This window comes from Fukomys damarensis, unplaced genomic scaffold, assembly GCF_012274545.1.
Source record: "Fukomys damarensis isolate Sample0158 unplaced genomic scaffold, DMR_v1.0_HiC HiC_scaffold_14, whole genome shotgun sequence".
In the NCBI taxonomy this organism is placed as follows: Eukaryota; Metazoa; Chordata; class Mammalia; order Rodentia; family Bathyergidae; genus Fukomys; species Fukomys damarensis.
In genome coordinates this window covers 35,871,068-35,886,113 of record NW_022900926.1, presented here as the reverse complement: position 1 = coordinate 35,886,113, position 15,046 = coordinate 35,871,068, and the positions used below count along the sequence as shown (strand labels likewise).

General features: G+C 37.1%; 1 protein-coding gene across 1 annotated transcript; it reads right to left on the bottom strand.

The window, feature by feature from the left end:
- Positions 1-223: 223 nt before the first annotated feature.
- LOC104873139 (V-type proton ATPase subunit E 1-like) lies at positions 224-981 on the bottom strand. Its single transcript, XM_033763166.1, is given in 2 exon segments — positions 224-729; positions 732-981. Coding segments are annotated over 2 exon segments (756 nt in total).
- Between the last annotated feature and the right edge of the window lie 14,065 nt (positions 982-15,046).

Here is a 15,046-nt window from a genome sequence, read left to right as displayed (position 1 = left end):
AGGTAAGGCTGCAGCTCCTTCTGCTGGGAGGAGTGCAGGCCCCACATGTGATTTACAACTAAAGGGCAGCAACAGCGTGCACATCACTCTCTGAACAGCTACAAGGGTGGAGGGGAGAGGCACTAGGGAGCCCTGCCACGGGAGATGCAGGATCCAGATGAGCCAGGGTGGGTCCTGCTCACACTAAGTGAGCTTCTCCCATGCTATGAGGGGGCCAAGGACATCAGCTACAAAAGGGCATGATGGGTAAATGTCGGACAGTATTAGAACAGCTGAGAGGAAGATACACAGTCAATCTTACTTCTTCAGACATAATGCAGAGGATGAACTCCACCTGCTCAAGGCTTAGTCCAAAAACTTCCTTTTTGTATTTGTACTGAACAAGGCTCCTGAACTTCTGGTGGGCTATGAGATCCAGCCGCTTTTCCAGAGTGTTGGAAACTTTTATTTTAACATCCCCATTACAGATCTCAACTCCATCAGCTATGTCCTCAGGCAGGTAGGCCTCCTGATCAATTTGAACATCAACATCTTTGTTGGTGGCAATATTGTATATAGGGATTGCTTTTTGCACCGCAGCCTTTACCAAGGGGAAATTCCTGCGGTGCACAATCATTTGGCACTCCGACAACTGGTACAAACCCTGGAGCACCAGTCCTTCCATCACAAGTTGGTTCCTGGTCGTATCTTTTACCACCTTGTTGAGCCTCTGCTTTGCTTCAGTTAGAGGTTAGTGACAAGCTCATCTCTTGCTCTGAGGACTTTCAGCCTCACTTGATTCTTCTGCTGCTCAATCTGCTTTTCCTTCTTCCCATAGTACTCCACAATCTGCAGGCTTTGGGTCTGTACAAGACGACCGTTCTTGTTGAGCTCTTCTTCTGCCTTTGCATTTGTTTCTTGTGCTTTCTCACTGGCTTCTTGGTCAATGAAAACCATTATGTGTTTAATCTGCTTTTGTATATCAGCGTCACTAAAGGCCATGGTGAACAGGACACCTTGTCAGCAAGTAACTGACTTTAGCTTAGTTTTGTACAGGGCAGTAAACAGAAGTAACCCTGTTAGTCTTGAAGGGGAAACTGTAAAAGCAAAGTTCAGAACCACCCTTCCCATTTTCTCTTTAAGAAAGATTGTCCTGCTCTGTACCTGGGCTCTGGCCACCTGACACTCTAAGACACAAAAGCTGGCACCTAACTAAATGAGTGCACATTTTGACCAGAGGCCACAGTGAGTGGATACAAGCTACAGCAGAGTCAGTGTGTAATATATCTCCTTATATTTATTTCTTCAAATAAAACCTAGTACTCTAGCTTTAAAATATAAAATCACAGCAGAGAAGAAAATGCCAATTAAACCATCTTTAATTGCGAAAGTACATTAAAAATTGAATCTAGTTACCAGTATGAAATACGATCCTACACATCATGGTGGATAGATAAGGGAAAAAGATAGATGGAAACTTTGTCTAATGGACTTGAATTTGGGTTTGTCTATTGTCCATTCATGAAGCAGATTTTTTTTCAATTCTAGCTACCAGGTAGATGTTAACTAAATACAGGGCAAAATTATTTAAAATTTTAAACATCAAACTCTGATGTTAACTAAGTACTGAGTGAGAAAATTTAAAACTCAACTATGAGAAAAATGGTCCATCAATTATCATTTACAAATTTTGAATAAACATAGGGATAAACTTCCAAAACATATTTACAAATAGAAGGATGTGAATCCCTGTAGAAATCATGTCATCTTCCTCATGACTAATAATGCCCAGGATATCCCAGGCACATGGGTATTATAAAATACTTTAAATCTAGCATATTAAGCAATGATAGAACAGACCAGAAATGTCTACATGTCTCCATCTATTTTTTTATGGGCAGCTGTTATATACTCTCCTCTCTATCCTTGGTCATTCTAAGTCTAGGTCACATGTTTACCCCCTGCAAGGTGTCTGTAGGACCTCAGAAACCACAGACTCTCTGTCCAAAGCATTGTTCCCCATACAAGCATATTTAACTTTTTCTCACAAGGTCATTTTCTCTAACCTTTAATTTTCTTTTAGGTGTTGTAGGAAATTTCATTTATCTTCCCTAAAATTCCCTTCAAAATGTCATCTGATTTATGCCCCCCCCACTGATACAGAAAATGTGCAGCTTCTCCATGGCCTAAAAAAAGAGAAAAAAAATGTTACTCTCATTCTTTTGGAGTATGCACAGCTATGAGGAAAAGTGCATATTTAATGAACACAATAATTGGTTTACTAGCATATTTCTGAACACTCTGCAAAGAAATTAACTCAGGAAAATGTCATGAACTCAGACTTTACTTTGTCAGAAAATTTCAACTGTTTGTATCTTTATCTATTTACATAAATAGTTTAAAATATATTGATAAGTACAGTAAGAATGTTTCCCTCAAAGCAGGTGAGGAAAGCAAGTCATTAAAGATTCCTTAAGAAATGACACACATTTGTCATCTTTTACGTGGGTATGTTTTAAATAACTATCAACATTAAACCTCTCATCTTGTCCTAAATATATTTATAAATGTAGGTTACATTTCCAGTGAACATTACTTTGAGAGAAAAGTATACAAAATATTTGCCATAATATGGGCATGGAGATTGATAAAGCTGACTGTTACCATGAATTAAATCAGGCCCAAATCTCTCTGCCCTTACCTCCTGCCACTGTTCTGAAAGATTTCACACCTGCCTGGCTGGCTGCTCTTCAGACACACCAAACCTGCTTCCCCTTTGAGATGCTAGTGCTTATTACTCCATTGCCTGAAACATTCCTCCCAATTACCCATCTGACCTACCTTTCATCTGGTCTCTGCTCAAAGATTATGTTATCAGAAAGGCTTTGGTCATTGATCTTTAGAAAACAGTTCTCACCTCCAATCCACCTGGCATCAACTGCACTCACACTTTATCCCTTTACCCTGCCTGCTGTGATCTGAATGAATGTGTTCAGTTCAAATTCATGTTGAAGGCTGAATTTTCATTAAAGTTCAATAAAATCATTAGAGTGGCACCCTGGTTTGGCAGGATTAGTATGCTTGTAAGAAGTGATACCCCTCTCTCTCTCTGTATGTGTGTGTTTCTCTCCCTCTCTTTCTCCCTGTCTGTCTCTCTCTCTCTGTGTTTTACACACACACACACACACACACACACACACACACACACACACACACACACAGGTCATGTGAGCACAAATCAAGATGGAAGCCACCTACAGCCACGAAGGAAGTCTGCAAAATAAAACCTATGTCATCGTCATCAGCACCTTGATCTTAAACTTCCCAGCTTCTAGAAATATGAGAAATAAAAATAAGTTGTTTAAGCCACTCGGGCTGTGGTATTTTGTTATGGGAGTCCAAGTCAACTTACATTCTACACTACCTTCACAAAAATATACCTTAAAGTATACCAATAAAATATATCTTCATTGCACCTATCATGGCTTAGCGCCACATCTCTGCTTTTAGTGTGTTTCACATCTAGATAGGAGGAATTGTGAGAGCAAGGAATTCACCACAATCTCTATGTGTGAATCTCCAGCACAGAGAGGAGTGATACATCATAGATACTCAACCGATACTTCCTATTTATTACTTGGATAGTCCTTCCCTACTCTGAAATGGCAAGACTTCTCTGAAACAAAAAAATCAAAGAAAATGTATTTTGTGTGTTTCCTAGTTTATAGTCATGAGACACAGCAAGAATACAAAATTCACTCTTCTATGTCCAAAATAGAGCACACCAGCACCACCTGTGACATTGAAGTGAGGAATAAACAAAGAAAAAAAAAGAGCAAAAGGAAAACATGACTATCCCATGAGCAAACCGGGAAGCCATTCCAATCTAAAAATTATTTGGATATATAATATTTAGATGGCATGGAAATAAAACCACAAACATGCATCAGTTTTTATTTTGGAGAGAAGAGCAGTTACGTTTGCTCTTATAGTTGTCAAATGTGTTCTTCCCAGATTCCAAGGATCCATAATAGCCAGCTAGAGACTGTGGGCTGACAGTTCTATTGATAGACTTGAGCAACACACTGCAGTCTGTCAGGTTTCACATTTACATCTTAGAATCGAATCTGTTTTCTTTCCCTCATGAAATCAATTCCGTAGCAATTAAATAAGCAGCTCATAAGGCATTTTAATAACCCAAGTATTTATCTATATAGCTCAGAAAGGGGGAAGTAATTAGAAGTGATCTACTATCACCAGTGCTGAGGGACAGATTAGACAAATCAGTGTTTCATCGTTTCTCTAAGGAGGTAACACTTTATCTGCTTCACTCTCGACTCAGTCCTTCTCAGTGACAAGCTGATGAGCCCTTTCATTTGGTCCTTAGAGGACACGGACTCTAAAATGGTTGTCATTATCTGGGATTTTGTTTCATTTTCTGTGAACTTAGGCATTACTGAAATAGACTCTGCTTTTAGCTGTAGGGTGATGTCATCACAAGCACACAGTACCGGATGAAGTAGGCTTTGAAAGATGGGAAAAGGCTCAAGGAAAATGACTTTCCAGATCCTTATTCATTTGAGTGTTTCATGCTGAGTCCCAAAGGTTGAGAATTTCTCGTCCAATTTTAGAAAAAATAAGAAGGAATTGCCCTAAGATCTAGTCCAGTTTTATTGGTCTTCTCCTTGATAATTTAGTTTATAATTTCATATCTGTAGCCTGCATATACAAGACAGACATCTAATAGGTTTAAAGAGCACAGAATTTAGCTTTGAAAAACCAAGTCTAATTCCTGGCTCTGCTTCTTACTAGCTACCATCAGTCACTAAAATTGCAGAGCCTAGATGAGCTCATTTATATAAAAGTAATAAAAATAGCATTTGCTGACTTTTAGATGAACATTTCTTTTCCACAGTAGTAACTGAAATTGAGGTGCATCTTATAAATTTCTGGTTGCTTTCAATACCCCTTTCTCCCTGGCTGTATTCACACAGTCCTTCTTTCTGACTTATCTCTCTGCTGAACCCAAGTTTGGAAGCTTCTACACTGGAAACTAGAATTAATGTGGGATATGAGCAAGGTACATTTCCTTAATCTGTTATCTAGCTCTATCACCTATCTGCTGTGATCACATACCTACCAGATACTACAAGTTATAAGGCACCTAAGGAATAATTAAGAAACACACAGAGGGCTGGGGGGAAGATTCAAACCACATTTACAAGAAGCACAAAATAAAACTTCTAAGTAATTAAAAGCATGTGGTTATGGTTAAACAGAATCTGTTTTTTGTTTCCATGATGGCACATTTTAAAAAACTGTTTATAATCGATGACATATTGAATTTGTGAATCATAGTACCTGCAACAAGGTTGGGTAAGCTCATGTGAGGAAAAGTGCTTTGTAAATGACAAATGTCAACACAAATTAAAAACTTGATAATGACACTTTGTCAGGAAGCAGTTGAAGATAATTATGGTAAGCAAAACTCTAGTTATGTCAAGCAGGAAAGGGTTTTTCAAGGTTCGTGTAAAATCTTTGAGAGGCCTGTAACAGCAGGCTCCAGGCAACACCTCTGAGAGTGGCTTTCAAAGCATTATGACGACACTGGGCTCTCAGACATTTGCTGCTTCTACAAGAGTCAGAAAGCTGGGGAATCAGAAGTTAATCTCTGAATGTTAATTACAAAAAATCAAAACAAAACAAAACTATAGTGTCTTAACTACAACCCAATGATCAGAAAACTACCAGCAGGATTATTCACTCTGGAGCTGGCCACATAGGTAAATAGAAGCCTCCTACACTGAGAGCTGCTTCTCCACAACCAAAAGTCAAAGGATGAGCCACAGGATCTGTGTTAATACAATCACTGAAACAGCCCTGGCCTCTGTGACAGCAAGAAACAAGGGAAGCAGCAGAGAGATGATCCAACTCATCTTCTCCCTTTGTATGTTATAAAAGTGCATCTAACTTATCAGACATAAACTAAGAATCCTGGCTACAAAAGAGCTTAATTTATTTTGAGTTTTCCAGCATTTCCAATATGGGGAGGAATGGTACTCATAATGAACTTTAATCCCTACTGTGAGATATTGAAAGGTGGGACCAGGTAGGGACTTTAAGAGGATTTAGATCATGGGACACTTTCCTCAGTAATGTATTAATACACTCATGAATCAGTGGGTATTTCCAGTGGGTATTTATTTAAAAGACAGTGTATCTCTGCCTTTCAGGTATGCTCTTTTTGCCACACAATGCCTTGTGACACTCTGGGACTCTGGAGAACAAGGATACACTCACCAGATCCCACCCCTCAACCTTGACTCTACAGCCTTGAAGATGAATAGTTAAATAAAACTTTCCTCTTTACAAAAGTCTTAGTATGCAGTATTTATTCATAGCATCAGAGATGATGATGTTTAGCATCAGAGGAAGACTTAGACATCTTCCAAGGCACATGAAACAGAGGTGAAAGTATGCTCAACAGACTCAAAAGTGAAAGTTGGTTTGTGAAGGAAAGACAGAGTTCTTACACCTGGGAAAGCTGGCGGAGAAGCTGTAAAGGATACAGAGATCTCTGGAGGATCAGAGAAGCTCAGGCCCACACTATGCTGAAGGGATCTTTCCTTCAAGACATTGAAACCAGTGCAGAACTGGTGAACCTGCAGTTCAACTGCAATTATGCTCATGCTGCTTCACCCCACACATCATGAAAAGCCTGAAAAAGTATGTGTGTCATTTTCCAAAGGTAAATACAGTTCACTTGAATTTCTACATTTAAAAGCATGCTCAGAATAAAATTAAAGTACAGAATATGAAAATCAAGAAAATGTAGCCCATTGCTAAGAAAAAGAAAAAACAAAAGTGGACCTAGAGATAGCTTAAAAATTGCAATTATCAGGTAGACGTTAGCATAATAGATTGGAGGATCAAATAGAAAGAGTACACAAAATAAATCAACAAATAGATAATTTAATCACATTGATAGATATAAACAAGAAAATAGAAATGTTAGATATAAAATGTGCAATATCAAAAATGAATAATTACTTAATAGGCTAGTAGCAACAAAACATAGCAGAAGAAAGATTGGTGAACTAGAAGACCAATAAACAAAAATAACATAAAACAGAAAGAAAAAAAGGCAGATAAAAAGATATAAGACCTTTTATATTATATAATTTTAAATTCTTTTAAAATGACAACTATTTAAACCGAGAATAATATATTGTGGTGTTTAGTATATTTAAAGTAAAATATATGAAAACAAGAGTTAAAACATGTAGGAAAAGAGATAAGTAGGATTCTATTGTTAAAGATTCTTGTACTTTACATAAAGCATTATAATATTACTGACAAGTAGACTGTGATAAATTAAATCTGCATTAGTTTCTAGGGCTATCACTAAAAGAAAGACACAAATATATCTAAATGAAAGGTCAGTAGAAAAGATCAGTTAGAATTCTAAAACTACTTAACTACAGAGGCAAATAGAAGTGGACGAGAAGAATAAATGACAGATATGAAAGAGAAAATTGAAGCCAAGATAGTAGAGTTAAATTCAGCTACATGTATAATTACATGTAAATGAATGAAAACAGCCATATTTACAGAATAAAGGCAGAAAGAACAAACATCTCAATAGATGTAAAAAATCCATATGACAAAATTGAAAACTTATTTATAACAAAAATATCAGGGAACTAGGACTCTAACCTATGAGCTTTTTCTATCTGACAAAAGATATTTAAAGATACTATTTGATCATTAATAACAGACATTGAAAACTTAGGAAAGTGTTTCCAGATTAGGAAAAAAACAGGATGTCTGTTGTAACTGTTGTTCAATACTGTTTTGGAGTTCCTAGACCGTACAGGAAGACAAAAGCAAAACATGGCATCAATATTAGCAAGGAAGATAAAAAACTGACATTATTCACAGAAGACACAATTGGGCAAGGAAAAAACTTGTTGGAAAACACACACCCCCACACACCACTATCATACAACACCAATGAATAAGTAGAAAATACATTTTATAAAACAGTAGTACTTTATTTTATTTTATTTTTTACTGAGTTTATTGGTACATTTTAGGTATACAGTACAGTTACATTCATTATTGGGATATTGTACCTTTACATGACAGATCTTGGTTCTCATTTTTAATACCATTTAAAATAATCAATACCTGGGAACACTTCTAATGAAAGATATATAATAATTAAAGTTATAAAATATAAACATAATCTAAGAAACCATAATAATTGGAGTTATGTTCATAGATTTGATGGTTCAGCATTATTAAAATGCCCATTCTACAAAGTTTAATATTCAAATTTAATATTATCCTAATAAAACATCCATTTGGAGTTTGTGTGTGTGTTTTGATTTTTTTTTCATTAATTGTATTGATAATTTTATTGACATTTTAGGTATATAATATGCTAATATTCATTATTGGGAATTTATGCCTTTACATAACATATCTTGGTTCTTATTTTTCCCCATTTCTCTGCCCTCTCTTCAACCCCTCCACCCCTCCCTATTTACAAAGACTTTGTTTTGATTTTTTTCCCTTTTCTCATATTTTTTTCCTTTCCCCTTCTCCCTCCCACTTCTCTTTCCCATTTTGACCTTTTCTTCCTATTTCACATTATTTATTATACATTTTAGTCCACATATACACTTTCAGTTTCTCACACCAAAGAAACTATTCAGTATTTCGACATGTGTGTTCTATGTATTTTAAGAGTATGAACTCAATGTGCATCCATTTAGCTATGTCTCTAGTTTTTTGTTCTTTATATCTGAGTAGTACTCCATTTTATTTTTTAAAAACCACATTTTCTTTATTCAGTATCCAGTTGATAGGCAATTTGGCTGTTTCCAAGTTTTAAGTATTACAAACTGTGCCACTATGAACGTGGGTGAATACATATTGCTGTGGTATGATTCTTTTAATTCTTTTAAGAAGATACCCAGTAGGGGAATAGCTGGGTCAAATGGTACCTCTAATCCTGGTTTCTTGAGGTTTCTCTATACTGATTTCCACAGTGGTTGCACTATATTACAAAGCTATTGTGATAAAAACGGCATAGTACTGGCAAAGAAACAGACCCAAGGATCAGTGGAATTTTATTAGAAGATGCAGAATCAATTCCAGACACACTCAGCCACCTCATCTTTAATAAAGGAGCCAAACACCCTCACTCAAGGAAGGATAGACTCTTAAGTAAATGGTGCTGGGAAAACTGTGTTTCAACTTGCTAAAGATTACAACTAGAGCTATATCTCTCACCATGCACTAAACTAAAATCAAAATGGATTAAAGATCTAAATATTAAAACAGAAACATAAAACTGGCTGGGAGAAAGGTTAGGTGTAACTCTTTAAGACACTAGTGTAGGAAAGGATTTTATCAACTTGCTATAGATTACAACTAGAGCTATATCTCTCACCATGCACTAAACTAAAATCAAAATGGATTAAAGATCTAAATATTAAAACAAAAACATAAAACTGGCTGGGAGAAAGGTTAGGTGTAACTCTTTAAGCCACTAGTATAGGAAAGGATTTTATGAACAAAACCTCACTTGCCAGTGAACTAGCACAAACAATTAACAAGTGGGATGTCTTATTGAATGCTTCTACACAGCAAGAGAAATGACCAACAGTGCGAAAAGAAAACCCACAATGTGGGAAGAATTTTCACCAGCTATTCCTCAGGCAAAGGTTTACTGTTTAGAATATATAAAGAACTTTAAAAAATCAGACCTCCCAAATTTAAAGACCCAATCCAAAAATGGACATCTGAAATGAACAGACATTTTTCAGACAAAGAAGTAGAAATAGCAAATAAACATATGAAAAAATGTTCAACATCACTGGCCAATTGAGAAATGCAAATGAAAACAATGCTGAGATTCCACCTCACCCCAGAAAGAATGGCTGCTATCATGAAATCAACCAATAACAAATGCTGGTGGGGCTGTGGGGAAAGAGGAACCCTGCTCCACTGCTGGTGGGAGTGTAGACTGGTGCATTTGGGTTTTTTTTTTTTAAAGTAGTTGACAGTCTATTCTAAAATTTAGAAGAAAAGAAGTTTCTACAATTAACATAATCAGCCACAACCAACTACTTGAGGTTATCCAAAAGAAGTTATAATTTTCATTATACGCAAAGCTTTAAAACAAAAAATTTTGCCATGACATGATCAAATTTTTATTTTAAAAATTATTTCAGGTTACTGTTTCAAGCATGGGTTTTGATGGTGGGGGGATGATTACAGTGGGAGTAAGACAAAGTTGAGGGAAGCCATACCAATGGTTCTGGAGACAGTCAAGAGAAGTCTGAAAAAAGTACAGAATAATAGAACAAGTGTGTAGTTGGGGAAAATAGTAAGGATATAAAAAGACTTATTAGTCATGGAGACCAAGGAGGAGTATCTGAAGCTGATAAGCCTAGGAATGTAGTAAGAGAATGATGCTTGTACATACACACACACACACACACACACACACACACACACACACACACACAAGCAGTTTGGGGAAGAATACTATGGATTCAGTGTCCTTGCTGTTGTATTTCCATTTTCTGTGTGAAATGTCTATTTGTAAATTTCTTGCAGGTGGATAGAAGCAATAATTTAAAATTCATATGAGAGGTCTAATTGTGAAAGTAAATGAGATTCTGTCGTTAAGACTGGAGACTGAGGGACACACCCATAGAACAGAAAAAGTGAAAATTACCAGTGAAAGAAACTGAGAATAAGTGATCAGAATAAAAAATAACCAGAGCACAATAGGGACATAGAAAAGAAGAGAAAGAGTGCTTCAGAGAGGTAAATACTCCGGAGTGTCCAGATTAATCAGATCTGAGACACTGCCATTGAATTGGCTCCTGAGTGCTCAGACTCCTTGCTGATTCCACAAATTAGGGAAATGCAAAGAGCAAGTACAAGCTTGTCAGGACACTATACTATTATTCTTTAAAAGGCTTTAGATTTAGACAGATGTGGCTCTAAAAACCTGATCTAGCCATTTCCTTTCTGAGCAATCTAATTTACTGAAGGTGGCAGTTTCTCCATGGGTAAAATGGAAACTACACTAATTATAATTAAAGTGAAACTAAAACAAAATGAATAGATGTTAAAGTTCTTAATGTGTGACAAATATGTACTGATCAATATAAATTATCCTCACTATCAAAATTGTGCCTTTACAAAAAGATGGGATTATGGTTACCATAAGGCAAGATCTAGAGAAAATATTGTTTTTAATTTTGAAAAGTGGTCCTTTTTATAGATTAGTGTTTGCTGAAATAAGATTATAATTGATTGAGCACAGTCAATAGGATATAACAGGATACAGGAAAGAATGAAATCAAAAGTATATATGACAAATTAGAATTGATTCTTAAAGATTTTGTTTATAAATGTCGATGAATGGGAGAGAGAGAAGGGGGAGACGAGGGGACAGGAGGGGAGGAGCGGGAAGGTAAAGGAGGGGAAGAAGGAGTAGAGTTGAGATGAAAGAGAGAATGGAGTGTGAGAAACTTCCTGGTTGGTTACTGCAATATACAGAGAAAGCCAGTCAAAGGCTTGTCAGGGGACCAATCTACACAAGGTTCTAAAATGTCACTGTAGGAAGTTACTTCTACCTGAACTTCTCTGACAGAGAGACTGCCATAATACTTACAGTAGGAAAGCAAATTTGATTGCTTCTGGAGGTGAGGGACAGTGAGCCATTCTCTCTGAAGGAAGGCCATGCTTTAGAGTATGCTCAGGCTCTTTATAGGAGGCTTCTTTTAGGAGGCTGTGATGACTTGCAGGACCACTGTCTTGCTGAGGGTGGTGTGCAAGTCCAAAGCCATAGCTGAATTGCCTAAAATCGCAGAAGAGTTGACCTTAGCACCAGCCTCCTTCCCTTTTAATAATTACCAAACCACACTGGTTAGAAAGCCTTTGGGATAGCTCAAGTCTTGGCCTCCTTTAGGCATGGAAATGACCTGGTAAGGTGAGGTCCCAGGGAGTGGGGTGTGGGTTAGGGCGTTTAAAGAGAGTGGTGGGGTGCAGACCCAGTCTCTGAGGAATGTTGAATAAAGAGGTAAGGCAGAAGTTGGAAACCATCAAGGGGCTGGAAAAATGATATCAAGAATAAGAACAAGTGAGAAGTTATATATGATTTCTGGTTTTCCTTTCCTTTCTTCCTTTTTGCCGGCTCTTTCTGCTTACTCTTTTTGAAACTCTGTCTTTCTGAATTCCATCATCCTCTGCCCTCTCTTCCACCCCACCTCACTCTTGTCCTTTACCTTTGCTCAGTGTTCTCTGCGTAGTACTGCTTTGCATGGTTCTGCAGCTGAACAGGGATGATGGGTAAATTCCAGCTTCTACGACAGTAACATGGGTGAGAAAGAAGTCATGTGTGCCTCCCTTTTCACACATGCATGATTATTATCTCATATGGTGCTGTAGAGATCTGCAATCTCTACAATAAATTCCTCAAGTACACTTTCCTCCTATAGCCCCCATTGTCCACGATTTACAAGAAGAATCCAACAGTTTGTTTTAAACACTCATTTTTATGCCACAGTATTACCTTCAAAATAAGACACTTTAATAATAATGATGATGATGACAGTGATAATAATAACAAATGATGTGTAGCACAGTTTTGCCCTTTATCTCTCTCAAATCAGTCAATTCTCCCTTAAGAAATCCTCAGTGTTTCAATGGTTCTTGACTACTCTGGTTTTCCTGGACGTTTGTATTTGTGACATCACACCTTGAACAGTTGTGTTTGCTGATTCAGTGGCCAAATATTATTGTGCAGACCATGAATTGGAATAGAAGGATGGTCTAAATTTATTTTCATGTATGAACAAAAAATAAACGAAATCAGAATCTATCTTAAAGTGCAATTTTCCACACAGCCCTCAGCCAGCTCTGGAGTAGTCAGCAAGTAGCAACTTCTTCTGAGCTTTGTCTCCTTGTCTCTAAATGAAGGTAATAAGAGCAATTATTGCAAAGGAATTGTGCAAAAATCAAAGATAATGCAGAGAGCACATAGGACAGTATATGATGTATGGCTGTTATCCCTTAGTAAGTAAAATTAGTGGTTAGTAAATTTATGATTCTTTTTGCTAAAAAAGCAGAGGGCACAGCATAGGTATAAAACTGTTTGTGCCACTTTTAAGCTCATCTCAATTCTGGCATTATTCAATTCTGACCCTCTGTCCTTGAGCAAATCCTAAGGGCCCATATAGCTCTCATGGCTTCTCTAGACTGGATATGAGACAGGAAAGGAGGAGAATCGGGATAGATTCCTCTTCTTGCAAATCATTTTTTAAATATAAAAGTTCTTCATAGTCAATTGTGGGTTGTATGGTCTCTATTACTATAATGATAGTGGAAATTGTGACACATTCCACTTGATTGTGGCTTTAAAAGCTTTGTTTTTAGGTGTATTATCACATGGTACCACCCAAAACACACTGAGACCACTGGTCTAGGGATTGCCCCATTTAACAGAAAAAGCACAGAGATATCATAACTTGACCTATCCAAGCTCAGCTGACCTTGCCCTGTGCTCACGAAGCGCTATCATAGCCCCTGTGCTTGTTCCCACAAGCCACCTAGCGATTCCCACAGAAGCATGGGAACTCTCTCAACTTCAGCCTCATTGCCACGGTACAACCCCACGGAAAGGGTAGGAGGAAAAAAGAAAATAAAGTGAATATGCATAAAAGGCATTCTGAATGGCTTCACCAAACTATTGATCTCCTCCCTTTTCATCAGTACCCATCAAATGTGGTCCCTGGATATGGGGGAAACAGTAAGCCACCCCAACAGGAAACCAAGAGGTCAAAGTTCAGATGTGTTTCCAAACACCAACTTGTGCACAAAGCATGAAAATCACTCGGTGGGTTTGAGCTGCAAGACCAAGAGGAAGTTCGGCAGCACGGTAGCTAGCTGCCTGGACGCCCTTGTGCCAGTGAAGGCAACTCTTCACCCACAGGTGTGTCAGGAGCAGCTGGAACCCAAAAGGGAACACAACCTTGGAGATGGCAGAGCCACTCAGAGCCAGAGAGCTATCGTCCTTGCCGGCATTCCCTGTGGTCTTCTTTCCCGGTCTCCCATTTCACTGTACTTATTTTGCCTTCCTGAAATCTGGTAGAGCAAATAATAACTTCCAAACTGAAGGGTAAGATTCAATCATCTTTCACCTAATGCGATCTGTTATGGGAACTATTATGAGTCCATGTATGAGGGTTTTTTTCTTCTTTTCTTTTTGTAATTTTCAAAAGTCTTATCATATCCTCTAATAGAGTACTTTTGTGGATAAAAATGAATTTCTGCTTTAAGCTACAGGATTCTTGCTGGTTATAAATGCTAGCTGAAGTCAAAGAAGTACAATAAGATATAAATGTGAAAATGTGGAAGTAAGACACTTATTATTGAAACACAGGATATATAGATAGATATATGTCTATCTATCTATCTGTATATCTTTAAAAATATGAGGAATAATAATATACAGCTATCAGTTGTTATAAGTAAAATTATAATGTTTTATCACTAGAATATCTCTTCAATATTTTTAATCCAACTCATTAAAGGAAATACTATAAAATATGTGTTAAAGTAGTGGCATTATTATTTTTCACGAAAATAGTTGAATATGGCCTTTCATTTAGAATTTACTCCACATCTAAATATCAGGTGTGGTCTGAGAAGAAGTATTTAAGAGCAGTGACCTTGATTCCTATTTCAACTTATTTGTGGAATTCCTGACAAATGGAGAGAAATTATTTAAATGGAAAAAGAAAACTTTGATCTTGGCAATGTTAAGAGAGTTGTGCAGCATGAAATTTCAAAACTTAAAAAGCAAATATTTTAGCATGGTAAATATTTGGAAAATTTGGCTCTAACTTGACTGCTTTTGAAATAAAGGAAACCTTGGACGTTATTATTTTATGAAGCTCTTTGTATTGGTTACGAAAGTCATTTCATGGTTAGCCTTGCCTTGCTAGACATGGCCTTCACTGAGAAACAAGAGCAAACT